The sequence below is a fragment of the Cheilinus undulatus genome, linkage group 14, assembly GCF_018320785.1.
Source record: "Cheilinus undulatus linkage group 14, ASM1832078v1, whole genome shotgun sequence".
Classification (NCBI taxonomy): domain Eukaryota; kingdom Metazoa; phylum Chordata; class Actinopteri; order Labriformes; family Labridae; genus Cheilinus; species Cheilinus undulatus.
In genome coordinates, this window is record NC_054878.1 from 11,134,398 (window position 1) to 11,160,743 (window position 26,346).

The 26,346-nt window shown below is 38.1% G+C and overlaps 1 protein-coding gene across 7 annotated transcripts in view; it reads left to right on the forward strand.

The window, feature by feature from the left end:
* The window catches only part of cdc42bpab (CDC42 binding protein kinase alpha (DMPK-like) b), a 141,359-nt gene that overhangs the window by 74,362 nt on the left and 40,651 nt on the right, over positions 1-26,346 (forward strand). For all 7 annotated transcript variants that reach the window (XM_041806057.1, XM_041806060.1, XM_041806058.1 and 4 more), the window contains exons 6-10: positions 18,976-19,069; positions 24,189-24,389; positions 24,663-24,801; positions 25,070-25,179; positions 25,328-25,407. In XM_041806057.1, coding sequence (XP_041661991.1) covers positions 18,976-19,069; positions 24,189-24,389; positions 24,663-24,801; positions 25,070-25,179; positions 25,328-25,407 — 624 coding nt within the window. The remainder of the gene's footprint in view (positions 1-18,975; positions 19,070-24,188; positions 24,390-24,662; positions 24,802-25,069; positions 25,180-25,327; positions 25,408-26,346) is intronic.

Consider the following 26,346-nt stretch of genomic DNA (forward strand, 5'->3'; position numbering starts at 1 on the left):
CGGGCAAATTGCAATTTTTTCCCCCAGTATTGCAGTTGTGATTTGATAGGTGATTATTTTTTAAGTTCCTCATCTTATGTATTTTTCAACAAACACAAGCAACAAATTGTTCAATATTAAGACCTATACAGTAGATGGACAATTGTAAATACCAAATTGTGATTATTTTGACTCGTAGATGAAAACACCTACAAAAATGAGGAAAGTAGGATTTTTTAAAAATGTATTCCTACAACTAGAAAAGCACTCAGATAGCGCAGACCTCCGCCATTAGCCCTATCTCCCAATAGTGAAGAATCCTTTAAAAACATTCCTGGATCCAGACAGTGATCCAGATCAGTCCTAAAATCTAATTCGCCGATTACTCCTTCCCTGGTGGGGTGGAGACACGGTGAGGCACAGCATTGGCTTCACTACGTGTGGACTGTCATGCCGGAAGCATTGCCTGCCGGTCCAAACAGATGCACTGACAGTCTCACCCATGGTCTCACCGGATGACTGAAAGTCATGGCAGAGAGTGAATATTCCTCTATTCCTCCCAGCATTATAAGTATTCTCGCTACAATTCGCTGTCTTTCTTTCTGTTACGCTCCAACTCGTCTCCTCGACCTGGTGTGCAACTTTCAAACTTTATAAACTCCAAAACTTTGAATAGAAACCATAGACTGTAGAAAGAATTGGACAAACCCTGTGTGACATCAGTCGTTTGCTTACAATAGGCGGACAAAAACGGCTCTTGAAGCCAATCCGTGGAGGCTTCCATATTGAAATGGCAGTCTCAAACGGCCTTTGGATCAACCTGACAGCCAGCTCACTAAGCACGACTTCCTGTCAGCCTGCTAGCTAGCGTTCCAGTTGACAGAAACGGAGCCTCTGCCTGCCGAGCAATCTGTTAATCAAATGAGGCACGCCAATCAGCTTTCATCCTAAATATCAGCCAAATGATCGTGGTGCAAAAATTCACCCCCCGTACAGTGGGAGCACAATAAGACACAAGCTAATGAGACACGTTTGGTGTTTTGAACCAGGCTGTGAACCAGTTTATTTCTAGTGTCAAAACCGGCTGTTTAACATGTGTCCAGACGGGACTTCCGATGTTCCTGCAGCCAGCCTTAAGTGGACACTCGTGGTATAGCATTTTTTGCACTTTTTTTTGCACGAGAAGTGTTACACCTTCTTCGATTTGAAAATTACAGCAGGCCATAATGTGATTTAATCTAAATTTTGATTAATTTCCCACTCCTACAGCCAAGCATGATTATAGTGACTGTACATTCAGGAAATATTTCCATTATTTTTCTATTATTTTCCTACTGTGCATTTTTATTTCTTGAGTACATATTTTGGATAATTCGGTGTGTAATTGACTAACGGGTTCAACAAGTTTTGGATTTGCTCCAGCAGATTGCTTCAATCAACAACTGCAAATCAAGCTGATGTAACTGAAAAACATACATTTTAGTGTGTAGTTGTGCAATTCATTTGCTCCCAAATGATTTAGTAAGGCCTGTCTAGCATTGCAGTGGGAATTTGAACAACCATGCCTTATAACTACAACTTTAGATCAACTTAAGATACTGTTGAGAATGTTAAAAAGGTGATATTACTTTGATATGAAGATGGTGTGCCTTGAGATTTTGGCTTGATCTGAGGTGTGCCACTGACTGCTGTCACTTTATGATTATGTAAACTGTCCACTTGTGGAGGCATTTAAATTCTTTCTTTAAGCTCCTATTTGGTAAATTAGGCTAACTTTGCTATCTTAGTGCAGTTGAGTGGCAAATGGTGCCCAAAGATATCGGAAAAAAGTGAGTTTGTGATAGCTGTTCTTTCTACTAGATATACTGCAATATGAAAAAAATGCTGCAGTTATTCCAGACAAAATTAGTGAGCTTCCATGGGGTTAATTATGAGTAACAAACATTTAAATCCTCCAATCATAACCTCATTATTTGAACTTTAAAGTCTGTTTCAACTAAATGTGTACTATAAGAAAAGACTATGATGGCCAGTGCTGTCCTTGATGATCTATTGATATGAAGCATGACAAACTAATACTAAATGGCTCTGCATCAGCTTGAACTAAAGCTGTTTGCAACGTTTCTCATGAACACAAAATAAATCAGCCTTTTCCACACTTCATTTGTAACGACTGTGCTCTGAGGGTAGCTGATCGCTGATGGAACTGTGTGAAAATGGTTGAGAGTGTGTCAAATGTGCACAAGGAGAGGGAGACAGCAGTGCTTGTTTGCTTAAACTATAAAGTTTTTACCATAAAGTTATTATCTTTTGCAGTCAATTCAGACTTTTGAAATACAGTATATTCACCGCAACAGCTCATGTTGCATTAATGATAAAATTTCGACTTATTGAGCATTTATGATTTGCTGAACAAAAATATGGAAGTAAAGATCATCATACACATTTATCACAGACTTATAAATGTCTTCTTTAAAATGCAGTGACATTACTATAAAGAAAAAAATAACTTTAAATGCATCAAAGTAGCACTAATGAAGTTGAAGGTCATGATGTCCCTACTTAGTTAAAGAACAGTAGTTCAGGGTCTCCCTGAATGAGGCTGAATCATGCATTTGTTTTGCAAGCCTTAAAGAAAAGAAGGAAATGTTGACATGTCCCTGTTGTAGAATCTAGGAGTATCTCTCTGTCTTTGCCATCTCTCTGCACCACGATTCTCCCCAACCCTTTAGAGGGCTTACTCATATTCCATTTGTTTCTCAGGCATATTTAACTAACATGGTCCCTAGAGCTACATGATTAATCTCTAAAAAGTCACAATCTCAATTCAGACTCCTGCATTCGTGCTGCAGTCATGTTCTCACTTATTTGCCTTACAACTATCCCTGTTGCTGTATCCTGGTTTGATTAATTAATCAGGTCATAGACTAGCCTGTTATCCTATGATACAACTAAAATAACCTCCTTTCTCTGTTTTTCTCATTTGCAGCACTCTGTTTAAGTCATTACAAAAGTACAGGCACACTTACACCTGTACCTCCCCCCTCATAGCTACTACCACACTGCCTCATTCTGTAGCTTTAAGACATCCAGATAACTTGTATTGTAGTCTTGATTATCAGTGTTTAATCTGTTATTGCATCAAGCTTGTTTATAATAACACAACTATTATTGTAAACTAAAAATCCAGGAAAGCACTGAAAAGGAGCAGCTGCAGGAATTTATTGAAGCAAGGGCATGAAAAGCTTCTGCTTTAATAAGAGACATCAGAAATCAATTGTTGAACCTAATAGAGAGTGGACTAGTCCCTTATGCTCGCTCTCATGTATATGGGTGCGATGGGGATAGTGTACAGATAGAAGGTCTGCAGTTAATGTAGACTGAACACAGCAGTCTGCAAAACAAATTGATTTATATGACTAAGAATGAATCATTTCTGCTGTCAGTGTTTCTCTTTGTGTTTTTTTTTCTCAAGTCAGTCTTACAAGCGCCACAGCAAGTCACAAGAAGCCACAGGTTGAGTAGCGCTCTCGGCACTTAAGATGTGTACTTCAAGTGATCTGAAAATGAAGAAGGAAGAGAGAAAATGTGTTTATAAGAGACTTTTGAGTTTAAGTCCAGCACTCTACTATAAACACCTGAGACAGAGCATGTTTTATTTCAGAGTCAAACTGCCAAATTACATTTTTTATAACAATAAATCTCAGAATTTGTGTAGGTAATCTTGATTATTCCTTTTTGTTGTGCTTTAAAATTTCACATAAAAGTTTTTTTTTTTTTTTTTCATTTTAGATTTCTGTACTGTCTTAACTGCCTTTTTGTGTGCAGACCTGCTTTTATTTTGAAAGAAAATGAGGCAATTCAAGTTGATCAAAGATTATGTCATGAACTCATCCAAGGAAAACAGATCTTGTTAAAAGTTAACAGAAGAACATTAAAGAGGTAAATGTTTGAAATTTGAAGTCCAGATGACTTTTGACCTGTCCGCTGAGCTGTCCAGGACGTTTCTAAGGTGAAATGAGACATTATGGAGCAGTGATTGTCTTAGGATTGGCTTCTTTAGTGCTGGCAGTGCAATCAAAACCAATGTAGTCTAGCATTCTGAGTATCCAGCACCCCGGGCAGATAAACGTCTTCAGTGTCAGCTATTTTCATCACGGCGCTAAGAGTACTCTCTGTTAAAAACTGTTTGACTTTTGGAACATAGCTGCACTCATCAATGCCACTTCTCCCTCACTTGCTAATCAGAGTCAAGAAGGTGCAGGACCTCTAACAGTAGCGAAAGATAAACCAATCTGACTAATCCTTTTTTGTCTTTTTTCGAGGGTAGTTTTCAGGTCTGCAGCTGCTGCCTGTGTCAGGACAGGATTTCTTTACATTGTCTGTATGTCTTATGTGTAATATTTTCCTGAAATACAGAAATACAAAGCACATAAAGCTATTTCTAGAAAAAATGTTACAGATTCTGAGGAAAGCAGGATTAATTTTATGTAATGTATCAACAAGGAACACAGATGAGAAGTGCTCTGAGAATGAGGTGGTTGGTGCTGCCAGCACTAAAAAGCCAGCTATGTATGGACACAGACCTTTGTTTTATTTCACTGTGGCTGCAGGGAGACTCTGACATGGTTTGAACAATGTGTGCTAAAGGGGTAATAAAGCATGTAAGTAATCTTGAGTTAATTATTAACAATAGACTGTAATTAATCACAATTAATGCATTAATGCTGACAGCCCTAAATAAGAGCAATACATTGTTGTTTTGTTGACAAAAATAGGAATCATATGAGAATCAGGACCTTAGTTCTCAGTGTGAAACATCATGATTCACATTTTTGCAAGAATTGTGCAGCCCTAATGTTCCCTACAGCATGTTCCGTTCCTGTCACGTATTTTGTCTTCATTTATAGCATTCACTGTCTCCTTTCCATGTTTTATTAGAAAAACCTACTCCTTATTGATCATGCAGGCAGCCTTGAATAGAGGAAACTATTACATTATTAAGTCAGACATTAGTTTTGTAGAAAGAAAGTATAAAAGCTGTTCACATTTTTTATATTCTGATAGAGGGATACTTGATATTGGATTTATGCTGATATCAGACATGCCAATGATGACAAATTCTTTCTAGAAGATACTGAAATTGATACCTATATGTAGATGAAGTTCAGACCTAAAGCGGTCTTTAAAACAAACTTAAAAGTTTATGGATGAACAAAGGAGCAGGCCTTAGTCCTTACAACACACAAATGATAAGAATCAGGATGAACATTAAAAGACCTCAGCTGAAATAGATATATACAGCCTATATTTACCTCCGATAAAGCCAATAGTGATGAATAACTTTCCAAGGTAATATTTGCAGATACTGATATGCCAATAATAGTGCATCTCTAGTCTCATGATATAAACTGTCATCATGTAAGGATTTTGTACAGCTAATTTATTGAGAATAAGGTCAAAGTTGTGCATTTAAGCCCACCTAATGTTTGCCTTTTCCCCCTGCTCCTGAAGTCACTGACCTCGCCACAATACCGGCCCATTCAAAATTAATATTTGCAATCCTGTTGACACTGATGAAGTTGAAAAGAGCTCAACTGAAAGAAATGAAGAGGGGACAACCCTGAGGTCAACCTTCTGTCCCCTTCAGCTGGGTCCCGTGAGAGGCAGCGTGTGTTCGAGTCAGATGCAAAGGAAATGTGTGTGTGTGTGTGTGTGTGTGTGTGTGTGTGTGTGTGTGTGCGTTCATTTATTCAGTGGTCAGTGATCTGCGTGGCCTCCCAGAGGGGGCCTGACAAACGTTTCAATAGGCAGACTCAGCATGGCTTTGTGCTGCCGAGCATCACATCTGTCCGCCATGAAAGAACTGTGTTAGTGTGTGTGGAAGTTCTGTGTGTGTGTTATATATAGAGAGGGGATTTTTGATAAAAACTGGAGAGGGGGAGATAGAGAGAGGGTATTGGTTGTGATTATATAGAGAGAAAGGATCTGGACGGCAAACTGAATCATGAAAGAAGACGTGGTGCTCTGACAGTTAACATCTGTGGTGTGGGGTCTTCCTACTGTAGAGCACTGTGTATTGTTAGTATTTGTGTGCGTTGGTGTGGTATTTCCTGTTAGTTGCAGCTTTTGTATGTTTTATTATTGATCAGCACCATGTGTCTCTTCACAGCCCAGTGATCTGTGAGGGAACAAGGCTTTCTGTCTGTCGCACACATATGAAAACGTCAAGTATCAAAGAGCTTATGTTCACATGGTTACCTTTTGTGTCTGAAACTTTTGGATGGAAGAGGTATTGTCCAGTTTGATCGAAAATAGGTTTCAGTTACAGATGTCCAGACATATTTTTTTTTTAAAATATGTGATCAGTTGATTGGACTTGATGCTTATCATTGATAATCCACCAATCATCTGTGGTAAATACTCAGCTGAGAGGAGCACTGTGTGTGGTGTAATTACATATTTGAGCTATCGGTCAATAAGGAGCGAGTAATTCAGCACTGTGAATGAAATTAAACTGAAATACACTTACTGTTTGACTTTTGGCTTTTAAACAACTTTGTCACTTCATCTGCTGCTATTGCTACTGCTGCGGATTAGTTATCTAGCAGTCCTGTGAAATCCCTACTGACTTTGTTTTGAGTGACATTATTTAAAAATATTAATTCAATGTATAAATCTGTGTTGAAACCAGTGGGCTAAAAGCTAGTTAGGATTTGTTTTAGGCCAGGTGATGTCCGTCAAAGGAGTGTTTGGTAAGGGAAATAAAGCATCAGGATGTATTAAAATGTTAATACTAGAAAAAGAAATTCATTTTTTGTGAGAAACTTGAATAAATGCAGTTGTAAGTGGGTGAACTGTCTCTATGTTCTCTTAGAAATGTAGAAACAAGACTAGGTTAGTATATGGCTGACCACATGGGTCAGAACCATGTGTAGGGCTGACCCTGGCTTCTCTGACCCTAGAGGTCAGCCAAAAAGCGAGATGTAATCAGTGTCATTATTGTTACTGTAGGTAATGATGTGCATTGTTAGCTGGCTAAATGGTTAAAGCTAGATTCCTTGTAAATTGTTGCCAAAGTAACAATTTGGTTAGAATAATTACTAATATTTTTGGATAATTTCAGGTAGGGCTGAACGATTTTGGAAAATAATCTAATTGCGATTTTTTTTCTCCAATATTGCAATTGCGATTTGAAATGCGATTACTCCTTAACTTTTTTTATTCCTAAACAAGGGCTGAAAATTCTTTAAAAATATCTAATTATGATTATTTGGACTCGTATTGCAAATTGGATTTGAATTATTGCATTGAAGGGTTTTTGTCATTCTTATATTCAAAAAGAAAAAAAGTACAAAAATTAAGAAGGTAGATTTTTTTGTAGGTTATTCTAAAAAAAAAAAAAAAAAGGCACCTGAATGATTGCATTATATGTCCTGCATAACATCTATGCTGCAAAAAAGTTTAAAAATGGTATTTTGACACAAATTTCAGGTCAAAGAAATATTGCACCTTTTGCGATTTGAAAATTGCAGCAGGCCATATTGCAATTTAATCTCATTTTCAATTCATTGCCCAGCCCTAATTTCAGGCTCACTGTCCTGGTCAAATGCTCTGTCTTAACTTTATGCAGCTGTCCAGCACTAGTAGCCTCTGTAGCTCCAGTAAATAGCTACTACCAAGCTTACATAATGCTCCTTTACTTGATCTAAACAACAGTAACCTGATATTAATGATGACATCTTGTAGGAGCAGTGCAGTTTAGCACTATTTGATCTAGAACCTTGGATCTCATCTGGTGGGTCGGGACCCAAGTGTGGGCCGCAGATCCATTTTTAGTGAGTTGCAGATGTGCACCTTGAGGTAGAAAGTCCATGCAGTGCTTTTATTTTGAAGGGCGTGACTTCATTTATTTTTTAGTTCTTCCATCTTAAGTCCCACTTGTCCCAAATTTCATCAAAAACATTCAGTGATTCTTGAATATTTTTACAAAGTTTGGGTCAAGATTTGTCATAAGAAGGTGGTAGTGATTCCTGATGTAGACCAGTTGAGAACAACTGATGTAGAAAATAGAGTTTAGGTTGTAATGTTATATTTACATATAAGTGAAGCACTTTATGATACTTTGATATTCAGCTCAAGCATATGGGTTTTAACCTGCAAATAGGATAGAAGGTACTAGCACTGCTAACATTGACTACATTCTGTAAACCAACGGTTATTGTCATCCTGTCTTAGTGCTCAATTTTGATCGTCTTTACTTAAGACTAGTTGGCTAAATGCAAGTCTAATTTGCGCAAAATCAAATGCAAAATTAAATGCCTAGGATCATCATTAGCATTAGCAGAACTCACTCATGGATAATCTATGATCGGTATTGGGAGCACAAAAAGCACCTGATTCTGATCAGGGCCTCGCTGGTTTCAGCTGTGAGTCTGCAATGAGGAGAAGGGTTGTCTGATGTGTGCATGCTTGTGTGTCAGTAGATGCCAGGAGTCAAACCGGCAGCAGTTCTCTGAACCATTAGTTACCAAATGCTTGGCTGGAGCATGCCTCGTCTGTGCACTCTCTGGAGTTGCTTCAGGCCGCACTGTGAGTGTGTGCATGAGTGTGTATTGTGAGGTGGTGTCCAGATGGCCAACACAGATGGATGCTGTGGTCTTAGAGGAGATTACCTCTCTTTATTCTGGTCTCTGTGCTGCTCCTTAAGACTGCAGGAGCCCTGTGACACAGTAGCCCAATTAGGTATGCGAATAAGCACAGCCCAGCACCAGCGAAGCACCTCCTACTCTCTAGGTTTGTCCATATGTGAAGGGTTAATGTGAGTCAGCTCTTGTGCTGTAAGCCTCCAGTGGTGTCTGCTTGAGGGTATTCATGTAGCCACCATTATCATTAGTGGATTCATTACAGTAGTAGAAGGGGAGATGAAACGAAGAGCAGCAGGAAAAAGTTAATGTCAATTCGTGCTTTTAGAGAGACAAAATAGAGAGATGTGAGTAAAGAGAGGGGTTAATAGAGGGACAGTTTCAGCTGATAAAAGAGAGAAAGGCAGACAGGGACTCAGTACTGAGTGGTTCATCAGCAGTCGCACCATTACCCCCTCCTCTCTTACCCCCACTGTGCTGTTTGTCTGCCACACACAAGCATTACACACACATGGACAGGCAAGGGTCAACTCACGCTGTCTGCTCTTTGGCAGACCAGAAGTCTCTGGAGCAGATTAAGGCCTTCAGCAATTGAATCTCCTGTGTGTATACACACACATACACAAACAGGTGCCAACAACCACATATTCTCTAGTCAAAGTATTACAGATTTCATTCATTTGTAAAGTCCACGCTAGGTTTGTTTTCAGGCTCTCTGTCTGGAGGTCAGTAGCAGTTTGATCTTGGGTTCACAGACATCCCTATAGACAAAACATTAACAGGGATTTATACTTGATTTGGACATTTGGATACCAAGTGGTAATGCTTGATACTCTGTGCTGACACATCTCAGTAGGTACTGATGGTTTGTTTCCGCTGGCTCAGACTGTATCAGAGACGGCCTGAGATGCCTTCATCCAGATTGGATTGGTTGTGTAGACGTCACCGTGAACTGCTGTGATCTGCTGTGTTCTGGTAGTAAATGAAAGCATGGTTTATTATGTCTAGCCTCTCTCAGAGTGATGGGAATTGTGGCTCTTTTTAGCTGTTTGGATTATTTGGCTCAGCTCAGCAATAAAAGCCTGTGTTTGGTTACCACACAGTCTTCATCTGATACTATTATTAGCTTTTGTTTCTTCAAGGACACAATCAGTAGAATTTTTACACTGAAATAATGATTAAATTAAATTGTTGACCAAGTGACCATTCCTATCTATATATTTTTAATTGAGGTCAATTCACATATATTTGTTTTGATGTAAACAAGACTACTGAAGACGGACAGGAAGTATATGGAAAGAGAGTGGAGGAAGACATGCACCAAATGGGATAGAGACTGGTAATTGATCCCTGACCAGTGCACTGAGGGACTCCAGCCTCTGCATATGGGCACCGCTACCTGCTCTACCGACCTAGCTTAACCAGCGTCCAGATATGCACATTTAAATGCTTTTCTCTCTAATTATAAGAAATTTTTGAATGAGAGCAAAACCTTGGTTTTCTGTTAAGTAAATATGGCTTATGAGGTGCTGTTTATGTTGAACAGCATTCTCACTTCTAAACAAAAAGTAAAAAGCGGAGCTGGAAAGCTCAAGTCTGTACTTCATTTCTGTTATTGTTTTGATTAAAAGCACCCTGAATGAAGAATTCTATATATTGCATTAGGGCTGAATAAATTGGGAAAATTATCTAATTATGATTTTTTTTCCCTAATATTGCGATTGTGATTTGATATGCGATTATTTCTGAAGTTCCTTATCTTATGTTACTTCCAACAGATAACTTATTGTGCTGATCTTGACTCATACTGCAAATTGGATATGAAATTTTGTATTGAAGGGAGTGGTTATTTTTATATCATTCTCATATTCAATACCAAAAATGTAAAAAAATGAAGAAAGTAGAATTTTTTGCAGACTATTCAGAATTATTACCTCCGCCAAGGAGGTTATCTGATTGGCAGGGTTAGTTAGTTAGTTACTTAGTTAGTTTGTTTGTTAGCAACATAACTCAAAAAGTTGTAGACAGATTTTGATGAAATTTTCAGGAAATGTCAGAAATGGCATAAGGAAGAACTGATTAGATTTTGGGAGTGATCCAGATGGTGATCCAGGAATTTTTTAAAGGATTCTTTACTATTGGGTGATAGGGCTAATGGCGGAGGTCTGCCCTGTTACCACTTTACACCAGGAGATGGCGGACATGAGTAACTTCAATCCCAGCAGGATTTCGGGTGTGTTTCTATTCAAAGTTTTGGAGTTTATAGAGTTTGAAAGACGCATGCCCGGTCGAGGAGACTAGTCAGAGCGTACCAGAGAGAAAGACAGTGAGCTGTAGCAAGAATACTCACAATGCTGGGAGGAATAGAGGAATATTCACCCCCTGCCATGACTTTCAGTCATCCGGTGAGACCATGGGTGAGACTGTCAGTTCATCTGTTGGCGCTGGCAGGCAACGCTTCCACCATGACAGTCCACATGTAGTGAAACTAATTCTTTGCCTCACCGTGTTTCCACCCCACTAGGGAGGGAGTAATCAGCAAATGCCATGGTTGGGGGCACATGAGGACAGATCCAGGAATTTTTTAAAGGATTCTTCACTATTGGGAGATAGGGCTAATGGTGGAGGTCTGTGCTCTCCGAGTGCTTTTCTAGTCGCATATGTAATGCACAACATCGCTGCTACAAAAAAAGAGGTGTAAACTGGTGTTTTAGCACAAATTTCAGGTTAAAGAAATGTTGCAACTTCTGCCATATGAAAATTGCAGCAGAACTATTGTATTGTATTGTATTGTATTGTGTTTCAGTTATACTGTATTGTGTTTTTATTATATTTTTGTAATGTCTTTATGCTATGGACTTTTGGAAGAATAGCCCAAGTGGGCTAAAAGAGATCCAAATAAACAAACAAAACAAACCATATTGTGATTTAATCTAATTTGCGATTAATTGCCCAGCCTTATATTGCATTTAAAATAACAACAGAATAGGAGAAAAAGAGAACTTTCTCAAACAGGAGCTGGTTCCTGTGGTACATGATAAACGTAATAAACTCACTGTTGAATGGATAAAGTTTGCACAGCTGCAAAAGCTGCACAGAAAATGCATGTTGTGAACTTGCTGAATGAATGGAAATCATAATGCAAGAGGACAGTTTAAACCTTTTGTCCCTCTGGAAGATTTAAAAAAAAAAAACAGGCCATGGCTTTTTTATAAGGTTGGCTTATATTCTGGCTTTGGCAGTAGGACACAACCAGGGACTGCAATTAGTACTATGTTCCTAGTACAGTTCTGCATGTCCACATTTTCTCCTTACACATATACAACATTGCTTTGTAGAGGAAAAAATACTCCATAGGGCACCTTTAAGCCAACCTTTAATGTGTAATGAAACAGAAACAACAGCTCTCCTGGAGGTTAAAATCTTCCAAAAGCTGTTTCTAACATTAAACCATTGCAAGCCAAAGGCTGAATATTTTTCCAGTAATCAGGCCCAAGTTTATGTCCTCTTCAAGTCTTCCATTATTATGTGTAAGTTCTGAGTTGTTAAAATGAAGGTGAAGGTTCAGATGAAACAGAGCAGTAAAGAATTTAAGTGTCCACTAAGAGCCCGATACATCCTGTCAGTTGTTTATGTATAGTTGTGTCTGCCAAGTTCATAACAGTGGTTGGATGAATGAATGAACTCAGCTTTTAGTCCAAATGCTCTATACAGTATTCACTTTGGAGATTGGTGTTTAATCTGGAACTCATTTGAATCTAGATCTTTAAATAGACTTTTAAATAATCCATGATGGAAGCAGTGATTTGACTCACAAATTAACAGACACGAATACAGCCTGACTTTTATATGTCTTCACAAGTCACATCTGTGCACATGTTACTTTAATCCTAGGTTTTATTGGTTGGTGATTTAGTGGTCTATCTGAAGCAGAGAGATAGCTAGCCCTCCCTTTGCTCTAGCCCTATGAGATGGGAAGATTAACACTACTGGAAAATGACAGCAGCTCCACATCTGGCTTTAAAGGCTTGTGTAGCTGAAGACAGACACATCAAAGGGTGTTTCACAGCCAATTTATGTCTGCCCGCTCTTAAAAGAAGAAAATGTCTCAGACTTGGACAGTGGTTTTATGAATTCTGTACACATCGAAGAATAATGTGAAGAAAATTAAAGTGGAATGTGGGAAAGTCATGAGCCTGAACTGATTAGTCATTGCATCCCGAAGTTTTGTTGTCTGGCAAAAATAATTCTCTCATCAAGAAACATGATAGTGTTGGCTGTTGTTATCAGAAATGACTTTAGATTTAAAAAGCACGGATTAACAATAACAGACCCAACCAAGTTATTTTAAACAATGCACGGCAAGTTGGAGACACCGTCTTCAGATTATAACAGAAGCTAAAGGAGTTCAAATTTTCTTAAATTTAGAGGTTGCATTTTCATCTTTTTTTTTTTTTTTTTTTTTTTTTTTTTTTAAGTATATACATCTTCCTTACTCCTTTATGTATTACAATCAGCACTGTATTTACTGGTGTGTTTGTGCATCGTAAGTAAGTATAGCTCTAGATTTTGGTAAAGAAGAAGCTAGAAGCACCCTGTCGGTGCAACACTGAATTAAATCAATGGTTAATATGCTATTTCAGTGTTTCCCACGGGGTTTTAAAAGACTATGGTGGGTGTCTCTGAACTGTCTAGGAGGGTCCAGGGGCATACTCCCCAAGGAGGGATAAAAGTGGACATTTTTAAGCTAATTGCTTCCATGTTGTGCACTGTGAGAGCAAAATAAAGAGGCCAAATCTATGAAAATGTTCCTCTCTTTAAATAGTTTTGTGCTCTTGTAGTAATTCGAACAGAGAAGTAGTGATCATAATGTTATTGACTGATTACAATTTTTATTCTTCCCTGATGAATATGTATATTGGACTACATATAGGTAGTTTCCACCAAGCGGTCCGGCTTAGTTCGGTGTGGAACGGCATGCGTTTTTTTGCATTTCCATATCGCAAAAGTTGAAAAGGGTCCCAAAAAACTGACTCATGCTATCCCACTTTTTTGGCACCCTTCTGTAGGGATGCCAGTCTTACCTATCTGTCCTAAAAAGGTGGAGCTACACACACAACAGGGGGTTGCAGTGATGTCATGTCAGCGTGCGACACAACAGCTTGGTCCTGGCTGCAAAACACGGAAGTCTGCTCTGTGAGGAGTGACGAAAATGGGAGAAAACCGGACTAATGTCTGCTTTAATCAGGGATATTTGGACTCGACAGAGATCCAAACTGAGCAAAGAGCAAAAAATACCATGATATACATTTTAGGCCACAACGTTTTGGTCATATGACCATATCAACTTTGATTAGTTTCCAATGTCTTAAATTAGAGAAAATATTGGTGTAGTGGGAGTCTTACACCAAAAGAAGTGATGAAAAAACATTAACACAGTTCCTTTTCTGTCATCTTGTTTAGCTCTCTTGCTTCTTGAAGCAACCCTTTGCCTTTGCCTTTGCCCCATCTGTTCCTCACTTAAATTAAAGTGAGAGCTGTTTTGGTGGGAGGGGCAGGGCACACGCTGTTCTTGTATGGAAGAGAAACTAAGATATTTTCTAAGATGAGATCTATGGACAAAATGAGCCCGATACGGCATGCTTCACAGTAAATCTGGATTATCTTGTTTTAATAATCTTGGGAAACCAAAATCCTGACTGAAGCTGAAACTTGATTAATTGCACAACACTATCTGTAAAAGGGTGTGTAGTTTGGAGATTATAGGAAATTACGTTAAGTTTCTATTTCTTATGCTTTTGCTCTGCACAGTTCAGTATCTTGTGACATCAAACGGTTTGTTTCTGTTTAAGCTGAACTGAGTTGTTATCCTCTTGAGTGTTTTTTCCCATGTCAACATGATCTGCATTTAAATGAGACCGATACTTAACAGTTATATGTGCCCTTCATACCCTGTGCATTGAGCTGTTTCGTGGTTCAGTGCGTGATAAGAGGGCCTCAGACAGGGTCCCGACAGGGTCTGCCCTCAGGGGGAATCAGTGGAATGGTCAGACAAGGACAGTGGCTAAATATAGCCCCCATGGTGGGATACAGTGACATCTCTGTTTCATGCCAGTCATGGCCTCTGATCACTGGAAATGTTCAGTCATTCTAAACCATTTTTGTAAAGTTGATCTCTACCGAATACACACAGTCAGAGTGCTAACTCTGAAAACAAAGGGTCATAGATGAAACAGAGGTAAAAGAGTTGAAAATCACCCACTAGAGACCAGGCCGTCAGATCCAGGCCAGGGATTCCCATTAGTAGTCTGAGACTGCCATGTAAGACAATAGCACCAGAGGGCCAGTACAGACCACCTGTCAGTGACCACCTGTTTAGCTGCCTGAAAGGTCTCCTGCACCTCATACCGTTTGGATCAGATTCCCAATAACATGCAAGGACATAGAGATGGATGTTTGCAATGCAGAATTAGACAAATGTTTCTTGAAGTTGCAAATTACAAAATGCATGTACAGAGCTATAAACTGATGACTAGAATAGAGCTCAATGACGTGGTTCTGGAAGCCAAAAAGTCCTTTCATTTTCTCCATATCAAACTTTGACTACTAGCTATATTGTCAGTAGTGTACTTTAACTCTTAATGAGTCTACTTTCAACAAAATGATTAAATGTGGAATATTTAATTTTCTCATACAAGTGTCCTACAGCATGTCCCTATCATAATGCAAAAATAATAATGATGGTGTCAATCATTTTGATTCTGTTTCAGAAAATTCATTCTTTTTGATTATCTGGTTAAATTATTATCTGTTTGTATCCATAATGGAGGGAAGAGGAGATCATAGATGAGCGACAACCTTTAATGAATGCACGTTCGCACTGCGTGGACTATTGGAAAGCAGAACAGAAAGATAATTGTGAAACAATCAGACCATGCAGGAACTTTCAGCACTACCTCCTGTCTTTTCTATGTTGGTTTCTAGGATTTTTTGTTTTCGGTATGAATGTTTTAAAGGTGTAAAAGCAGTCAGAGATGCTGTCAGTAGCAGTCTCACGGTCTCTGTGGATCAGACTGATGACTAAGAAAAATAGTTTACTTACTTTTTACTTGGGTCAGAGTTTAGCCCCTTTCCTCCATTATTGTTTCTGTTTCCCTCTTATCAACATACCTCTGTCCTGTAGCTGGCTGCTATCTAGCCTGTGTTCATTAGTTTCAGAGCAGGGGTAAATCTAGACTTTTTGGTTGGGGGCCCTAACTTGTGCAGGGGGACAATGATGTTTATGTGCACACAAACAACAGATCATCTTATATTATTATTATAGTTGCTGGTAATTCATTAAAGATAATAGTCAAGTTATTCACATAAATAGGCTGTGGTTTATCATGATTAATCAGATATTTAAAATACTTCCATTTACTTCCACTTTCGATTTGAGTTAAAAGAAGTTCAAGTATGGTAAACTATAGTTTTTAAACTTTATTCAACATTTCAGCTTTGTTGTTATGGTTTGTAAATAAAAATATCTTAATTTGCTGAGTAATAATATCCAAACTTTATCAGCAGACCAACACATCAGGTCCAGAATAACTTTGGCTGCAAAGTGAATGTAAAGTGCTAGTCTTGAAGCCCCGCATCTTCACTGATGTCGATGTGTCTGCAGTCTTTGATGACCTTTTTAGCAATTACCTTAGTTAGCTTCGTTGTTAATTTATTGACAAATCCAGGTCTGCTGCACTCCGCCAGTGTAACTTCACAACCACAGCTTTATCCTTTGTTGCAGTTAGCATCATTGCTAACATACAACTTTGTTTTTTAATAAACCTAAATTATCTGTTAAGCAGACCTGTCTGCGTCCTCACTTATTACTTCCACCTCTTCACTCCAAGGCATGAACACGTCTGCACTGGAGGACTGTGGGAGGAAGTTGTCAAACTTGATTATATGATTAATTTGAGTTATTAGTTTTTCAACGCATTAAAATTTCCAGATTATTCGTGTGTTAACCATTAAAATTACCCTCCCTAATTATTATAATATTTAGCTTTATGATTTAAATGTTGCCTACTTTTAAATTAAAAAAGTAGTATGAAAAATTAAATAGTGAAAATGTAGAGTGAAATTTGCAAGTTATGGTAGGGCTAACACATTAATAAGTCAGTAAGCAATAAGTTGTCAGAAAATTAAGTAGCAGGTAGATTACTTGGAAAAATCAACTCTTGGAAGTTGGGTACTTTTTGATTATGTGAGTTTCTATTTTTTATTTGAAGATTTAATATATTGCTCAGTCTGAATTTTAAAGTTACCTTTACATGTCTTATTTTTTATTTTGTTCTATCAAGTATCAATCCAATTAACTGGTTGATGTAAATATGTCCACATTTCCCCCATTTTAGCATCTCTTCACTGGCTTCCTGTGCGTTTAAAGATTGATTTTAAAATTTTGTTATTAACTTTTAAGTCTCTAAACGGGCTGGCTCCTCCATATCTTTCTGACCTTTTAAAACCCCATATTTTATCTCATACTCTCAGATCCTCTATCAGTGTCTTCTGACCGTCCCAAGGTCAAGATTGAAGCTCAGGGGTGACCGAGCCTTCTCAGTAGCTGCGCCAAAGCTCTGGAATGCTCTTCCTCTTCATGTTAGACTGTCCCCCTCTCTGCCTGTCTTTAAATCAAACTTAAAAATGCACTTTTACTCCCTGGCTTTTGGCTCTGCTTGAGAATGTGGCTTTTAATCCTTTCTGTTTTAATTGATCCATTTATGTCCTCCAGTTTTTACTTTCCTGCGTCTGTGTTTTATTGTTTGTTTTATTGTTTTTAATTTTTACTGTACAGCACTTTGGTCAGCATTTTGTTGTTTTTAAATGTGCTTTATAAATAAATTTGGATTGGATTGGAATCCAAGCAACATTAAGATATTGATTCAAAAGTACTGATTTAGCACCGGTCTTGCCAAACAACACCAGACCCTACTCTTGAGTTTTGCAACAATAATGACTCCATACTCTTCTGCTTTCCTCTGCCAACTGTGCCAAATGTTTTGTCTTGCACTACTTTACTGATAATGGTACATGTACACTTAAACTACAGGGTCATATATACATAAACTGTAAAAGGTTTAGAGTTTCAGAGATAAAAAAACACCTTTATTGCTGTTGTACATATTCATTTATAGTACATACTAACGATCAGCCAGTGTTGTTTTTTTGTATGCCAGGTTTATATCTTATCACATGCTGTAAATCTAACATAAATTTTTACTGTAAATATATATCAGTTCCAAATACTGCTACTTGCTCTCATGGGCTACTGGTAATCTGTGTCAGTATTGCCCCTAATAAATTAATAAATCCACATAGGTTGAGCCCAAGTTAACTGTATGTATCATATTTGAACAGATATATGGGCTGGGCTCTCATAAATCACAAGTTTTAGTCCTACTGGCCATCAACTAACTGTTCCTGTATTTGTTGACTATAAGTCCACTCTTCAGCCATCCTTATCCAGCCCACATTCAGAGCATAATTGGCTGGTAATATAAAAATAGCTTCCTTGGTGAACACTGAGATGGTCCAGCTGGTGTGGTTAAACTACCTAGAACCCCCAGTATCCATGAATCCCACAGCTGGAATGCAGCCACAGTCTGTATCTATATTATAAACACATCATCAGCAGATCAGCAGTAGTAATGTTGAACAGATGCAGCTAGAGAAGGAATTCTTTAGTGGCTGCTGTGTACACATCTGTGAAAGAATGTCTTAGCCCAGCCCGTGCCTGTTCACAAACACAAATATTGTTGGAAAAGTGAACAGGGGAGTGTGTCTGTAGAGGACACAGGGCCTTTTTGTGAGTGGGGGTGTGTTTGTGTGTTGAATATTTCCTCAAACAGAGTTCATGTTTGCGTGCTTTAAACTGTATCCTGTGTACACACAGACACACTGTACAGCTAACTCCCACAACACTAGTCCAATTGCTTTCAGTGTTTATTCTTTCTTCTGGTCAATTTAGAGTTGTCACGCTTCTGAAGAAATGCTAAGGGGAAAGTACACTTAATTAAATCACAAATATATTGGCAATATTGCACACTAGCTTTATAAGCAAGTTAAGACAAGGCAGAAGTTAAATGTCCTCAGGTTATGTTGTTTAATTTGAAGAAAATGATGAAGAGTTGCAACATAATATGCAATCAGGCCTGAGTGTGTTTTGAATGTTCTGTAGATATTGTTTTGTTTGGAATAATATCTTGTTGTCTTCATCTTTTACAGTCTGCAATAAAGAATTGCTCACTCAATTTATCTCTTCTTTCTCTCTGTTCCACCACCCCCTCCCTTTTTCTCCGTCTTCTTTCAGGGACATAAAACCCGACAACATTTTGTTGGATATGAACGGCCACATCCGCCTGGCTGACTTTGGCTCCTGTCTCAAACTCATGGAGGACGGGACGGTGAGTTTTTACCACAATGCTGCTGACGCTTCCTGCAGTCCAAAGCAAACATACCAGAGCTTTACTGACCTCCTTGTCAACCCCCAGGGGTCTCCCAGGAGGAGTGTGGTTCAGTGGCTTGGCTGTTCTTGAATTCTATGATTCAGACAATTCCTCTAGTTAAAAAAAAAGACATTTCCCTCAGGTGTTACATAAAAGAAAAATGTCAGGATGAAACGGAGTATCAAAGAGGTGCTTGGGTTTGTCCTCCAATGCTAACAGAGTGACTCTGTTTTATGACCAGTTGAAAAAATAAATTTAGGGCTTATTAAAAATTTGTCTGAACACCGTCCTTCAACTTTAATGCCAAGAATGAGACTTAGAGCTTTAAGAAATGTGTTTTAGATATTTCATCCATGATACAGCGTTTCAAATCCAGAAGCGGTACTAACTTAATATAATTACTCAAAATGTATGTTTTTTCACAGAATAAAATAAGCTTTGTCTGTATGTTATTTAAGGTGAAACACAACACCAGCTCCTTTTATCTTCCACTGTTGAACTTAGAGACTGAATCGTAGCAGTCACTGCGGAAAATTAGTACCTCAAATTAGAATATGTACATTTTTTTAGCTCTGAAATGTCTAAATTGATTAAATTAACAACTACCTCTATGTTTTTCATATGTTTTAACTGAGTTCCTACATTACATTATTAGTACTTCCAACAATTTTAAAGCCTGAGAAATTAATACTTTTTATAAATGTAATGGGATGTGTCTCGTTATCGTGGCTGTAATGATGGAGCCATTGTGACAGACAGGACCTGTTTATCTTTGCCATGGAAACTAGAGTTGGGCCAATCCACTTTTTTTTCATTCTCATTTCAATTCTGATATTTATATATGTACTGATATCTGATGTGAGATCAGATATTTCTGAAAAAAATAAGAAAAAATTGACTTCACATAGACGCAGGTAGCAGCAACAAATATAATGTTTTCAAATTAAATATTTGAAACCTCATTGCACTGCTTATACAACAACACCAACAGCAAACAAGCAACAGCACCACAGGGTTACTCCAGCAAATGTAATATTTAAAAGAAAAGTCTGTATAAAGAGTAAGTATATAGATATAAATATTAGGGCTGGGCAATTAATTGTAATTCAGAATTAATCAATATTGCCTGCAGAGGGTGCAATATTTCTTTTACCGGAAATGTGTGTCCAAATACCAGTTTAAACTTGTTTTTTTTTTTGTTTTTGTTTTTGTTTTTTGTTTTTTTTTTTACAGCAGAGGTGTTATGCCCCACACATCATGCATTAATTAAAGGGATACTTCAACATTTTGGCCAATTCGTCCATTGCCATAATCCCTATAGTCTTGGTAATACGTTCGTTACCTTTAGTTGTCGGTGCAAGCTGTGTTTAGATCGGCCGCTGCCGAGTTCAGACCTGCTGTGCCAGCTCAATGTAAGCAGACGGTATTCCGGCTTTCCCTCGTCAAACTCATCAAATACACAATCCAACAACATCCAAAACGCTCTCGTGGACAAGTTGTGACCTGCACATTCACCACGCTATGAAATAATTACGTATAATTATGTAACATTACGACGCATGAAGCAAATACTCTGAACTATTTCTTGAGTGAACCACTGGGCGAAGTGACACAGTGCAGCAGCCATGCCTGGAGTGTAGTTCCGGCTTTGCATTTAGCTTTAAAACATCTCCGTCTCGTGTTCCATGATTATTTCATTAATCCCCATTTCATTAAAGCCCGGTCATTTAGAAAGATATGAGTAACAAACTTGCATCTCCTGTAGATTTTCTATAAAGTTAGCATAATATAACATTTTCAACAACATACAATGTACATAATATAAGCGATAACATGATGCATTTATCTTTTTATAAGCGCTGTGGGTTCTGTCTTTTAATTAAAAAGCACAGGTGTGTGTCTATAAAACACAACTCACAGACAGAAGACAGATAGATAAACATTAGAGCACCACACTGTATGCACTATATCTGAAAATGTGACTATTACTACTACTACCACATTATAAGCTTCAGTGTCATTATACATCATTTACTTAATCAAACTTATTAAAAAATAATTTATCAAATTTACTTATTTTTATGGGTGAATTTCCCATAATAAGAGAGAATAGCTGGTGAAAAGTGCCCTTTTTGGTTTAAGCATTCTGTGATCACTCGCAGCAACCAGGACCCAGAAAGGCCAGTTTTAACAGCTTTCCTCCGTCCTTATGTGAAATTCATGAGTGAACCCAAAATACTGGTTTACTGTTTGGTAACGATGATTTTATATGAAAGGTGGAGCTGGGTGGAGCATAGTGCTGGTTCCTACTTCTCTTTTGTTATTGTTTTGATTGAGAGCCCCCAGGGGAATTTACGTTATGGCGTTTAATAATTAAAGAATTTACAGATGATTGCTGACCTTGATTTTAAACGCATGGCATTTAAGTTTTGCTTCCATTGGCTATAAATCCAAACAGTAACAAAAGTTGACACTCATGGCAGTTAAGCATTATGGGAGTGATCCCCTGCTACTCCACCCTCCCACTTCCTGATGACACATGTAAATGCCTTGTTCTAATGAATGGACAATGTTATGTTATAGTATGAGTCACTGAACTGTGCTGTCATCATGTAATATTGCAGTGGTTCCCAACCCTTTTTCCCCCGGAGCCTCCCTTACTTCTTTCTAACACAAGTTGAGCCCCCCAGGACCCATGCAAAACATTTCAAACATTGCTGTCCGTGCACATCTGTGCCATTGTAATTTTGACAGTCTCAGATCAGACAAAGTCATGCATCCACCCTGAGATGTTTGGCGCTCACCTTTGGGTGGTCTGGACCCCAGGTTGGGAACCAATGTAATGGAGTTACACTATCTATACTGAGACCAGCTAATGTACTCTTAGTGCTCTTCCCATCCATCAACAGGAAAGTGTTTGCTGAATTACAAAGTTTTAATAAAAATTTTCAAAACGGCAGTTACATGCTCAGAAAAACGTAGTCTTTTAAGTTGTATGGTTTTGTCCAGTATGGTTGTAGTTATGAATCTGATGGATTTAGGAGTGTTAGTACTCTGATGTAGTGTGAAACAGACGCATGAAGTCTAAGGGGTGTCTTCAAACACAGCTTATAAGCAGAATGAACAGGTGCCAGTGTTTGACCTACCTTCTATTTAGGGTGGCAGCCTGCTACCCCAGTGCGACCTCCTCTAATCCAAATGTACCCGATTTATTACCTCCGCCAAGGAGGTTATGTGATCGGCAGGGTTTGTTTGTCAGTTTGTTTGTTAGTTTGTTAGCAACATAACTCCAAAAGTTCTGGACGGATTTTGATGAAATTTTCAGGAAATGTCAGAAATGGCATAAGGAAGCACTTAATAGATTTTAGGAGTGATCCGGATCACCATCTGGACCCAGGAATTTTTTAAAGGATTCTCTACTACTGGATGATAGGGCAAATGGCGGAGGTCTGTGCTCTCCGAGTGCTTTTCTAGTTTAATGTATGTAATGTACTCATTTTATTTGAACAGATCATGAGCATCTGTTACATGCTTGGCTGTCTTAAACAATGTCTCTGCTCTGCTCACATGTATCATACTCACGGACTTTCCTTTATTACTTTTATGGCATCATGGCATTAGGCTATGAATTTTTGCGGAGTCACTGCCTAAAGAAGTTGTTTCCTTTTCATATTTTAGGGTATATTCTATTGGCTTCTTTTGAAGTCATTTTATTGACATCTACAATATTTACAGTTTATATTCGCCTTATGACATTTGATTTAGAACTGACATTGCTCTTATGGTGTCTAAATAGTAGCTTATGGCTGGTGTAAACCAAGACATTTTAAAGAACAATTGCCAAAACAGTGTAATTTTGATAATCGGGATGAATTTGTAAGGGTTTTTATTCATAGTGCAGAGGTATTTGCAGTCACTGGGTGACTTTAAATGAGAGAAAGAGTGGCAAACAGTGCTGTTTTAATGAGCTTATCCAATAGTTGAATCATGCATACAGGGGGAGTTGTCTGAGCTGCATGGTTTTACTGACTTTTATGTAGTTAACTGCTCACTGTTAACTGGTGATACAGTCTGTGCCTGCAGTGTGTACATGTTCAGTCTACATGTCATCACTTTTTAGAGTTTTAATGAGTTTGAACAGCTTTGTTATGTAAAAATCAAGGTTCAAGATTGTCTGTATCATTCCTATAAAAGAGTTTGCTTTCCAGTCAGCAGTAACTTAAACGTCCATCAGGTCGACAATAAATACAACAAACCATTTAAATTAATAAAATTCTAATACATTAACCCAGCAAAGCTCACAATTTAGTCGTTTAAGAGCCAATGGCAGCCGGGACAAATGAGTTTTTAAGTCTCTTTGTCCTGCAGGACGAATCTGCAGCCAGACTGAAGCAGCTTAAACTCGGAAAACACACAGGAGGGCTGTGATTGGTCAAGATTGACTGGCCTTCTTTACAGTTCTTACTTGGCACAACTTCAGTGGATTTGAAGTTAACTTAAAAACACAAATGCATCTTGTCATGTTTGCCTCCATGGCAAGAAATGTCCTGTTACAGCTATAAAAGTTTTAGGATATTTTTTGGCTTTGAAAACTGTAGGAAATATTTGAGAAGAAGTAAGCACTTAACCAATAGTAGAACAAATGTTAAGCCCTTTTTTTTTTTTTTTTTTTTTTTTTTTTTTTAGCAAATTGGACATTTTTTCTTTAAAAAAAAGTTCAGTTCTTTCAAAATAAGTTAAACAATTTCTTTGATTTTAATCCAGCATTAAAATTACATTCTTAAAATAGCAAAGTTAAATTAAACCAGAGCATCTTTATTATCAAATCAGTGTTTCAAGGGAACACATTCAGTGGTGGGGGCCTCAAGGCTCACTATACTTTTTGTTTTGTTGTTTCCTCCTGCCAGTGGTGTTCATCTCACATATTTTCCAAGAATTCAGCCTGTAATTTTTCGTCATTGCTATTTACAATAGCATGCAGGCTGAAACTGAATACTTGCTTTGAGCTGTGAGATTTTTCTTGTGTGATTTTTGTAAGTCTTTTCAGATCAGTTTTTGACTCTGTCTGTTCGTCTAGGTCCAGTCCTCGGTGGCAGTGGGGACTCCAGACTACATTTCCCCAGAAATCCTCCAGGCCATGGAGGATGGCAAAGGCAAGTACGGACCTGAGTGCGACTGGTGGTCCCTGGGTGTCTGCATGTATGAAATGCTGTACGGTGAGACTCCTTTCTATGCAGAGTCTCTGGTGGAGACATACGGGAAGATCATGAACCATAAGGTGAGTGTTTAGATGTTGATATTGATTTTAAGCTTCTTCTATTTCTATTTCTGTTTAAAACAGAACAGTGAAGATAATATTTAAGGGTTTAAAACATGATTAGATTCAGGAAATGTCTACATATGTGTTTATAGATGTCATGCACATTATCCTCTTGTAATTAAAGCATGTACAAATTGCTGTGCTGTAACAGATAAGAAGCATTCCTTGTGGGAATGTTAAAATCTCTAACCACTTTGCCTCTTATGCAAACTGTGACATTTTTCTGCACAGGAGCGGTTTCAGTTCCCACAGCAGATAACAGATGTTTCAGAGGATGCAAAGGATCTGATTCGCCGGCTCATCTGCAGCCGAGAGCACAGATTGGGCCAGAACGGCATTGAAGACTTCAAGCACCACCCGTTTTTCACTGGTACACAAATGGACATGATTATATTTTTGTGAAATAAATGTTTTCTTCTACAGACAGAAAAGATTTGTTGATTTGTTCAGATTTTCTATCAGCAGATAATAATAATAATAGAATTTCTTTTTCCTGTTTCCTTGTAGCTATGTGTGTTCTAGTTTTTGATATATTAATTTTTTACTTTCAAACTTTAAATCTCATTTTTTGTATCTATTTTTGTGCAAATTGATGAATTAGACCAAACGTTAAATACTGCTTTCGTTCTGATATTCAGGCATTGATTGGGAAAACATTCGAACATGTGAAGCTCCTTACATCCCAGAGGTCAGCAGCCCCACAGATACCTCTAACTTTGACGTGGATGATGACTGCCTAAAGAACTCGGTAAGCTGCTTGTTTAGGGATCAACAGACCAACACTGTAATCTCACACTGTTGTGTTTCACTTAGAGTGTTTGTATTTCTGATGATAATGTGTGTAATAAATGTGAAGATCTCACACATGGTGTGAATTTTCCTCTGTTAATTTTCAGGAGACCATGCCCCCTCCCTCTCACACTGCTTTCTCTGGCCACCACTTGCCCTTTGTGGGCTTCACATACACAAGTCACTGGTAAGTACTGCCCTTGGACACAAATATCTCAATAAATTGCATTGAGATCATATTAATGAGAGCAATATTTAAAAAAAAAAGAGGTTTAGACAATCTGTGTGTTTGTCTCTAAACCCCCCCCTTCAAATTCATTATAATTTGATAAGCTTTTCTTTGGTGAAGTGTGGATCTAGGTTGAAAGATAAACACGCTTTTAATATTTTCTCAACTTCTCACCACAGTGAGATTTATATTAAGACTGACACCTTAGAGGTTTACCATGAAATGAATTCAACAAACTAGGCTTTCTCTTAGTGAAGTCAGGCGTACACTGTGTACTTTTCAGCTGATACAGACATGAATTTTGACTTGCGCAACTCACTTGGAAGCCTTTCAGCCTAATTATGCATCATTTGTCGTGCAAGGTAGAGAGGGAAACGACGGCTCACCAGCTGCTCTTGACTGGGTTGATGGATTTCTGGCATGTTTGATATTTTTGTCATACAAGTGCAAATACTTCCACAGCTGGAGCAGAACCACAAGCAGAATCCTCAACTTTGGGGCTTTTTTACTTTGTAAAGAGTCTTTGTTGTGTTTACAAGCAATACTGTTTACGTGTAAGTGTGAGAGCAATGGCAAGAGTGGTTTTTGTAAGTCCAATATAAGCAAAGATCAAGACAAGAAAAATCAACATCATTTGTTGCCACAAAGTGCCTTATGTCTTATCAGAGACAGGTGCTGCCATGCAGTGCAAAAGGCAACACAGAAGCAATTATTCCCCCCCAATACTGTAAAAATCATCAGCAACAAAACAAAGCAAGTCATCAACATAGGTACTCATATCATCAGCATCAAAAACATTAGTTTCACCAACATACATTTCACCAAATTATCAAGAGCTTTAAGATAAAAATGGATTAAAACAAGGCAGGCTCTGTGATGAGATACATGCAGCAGACT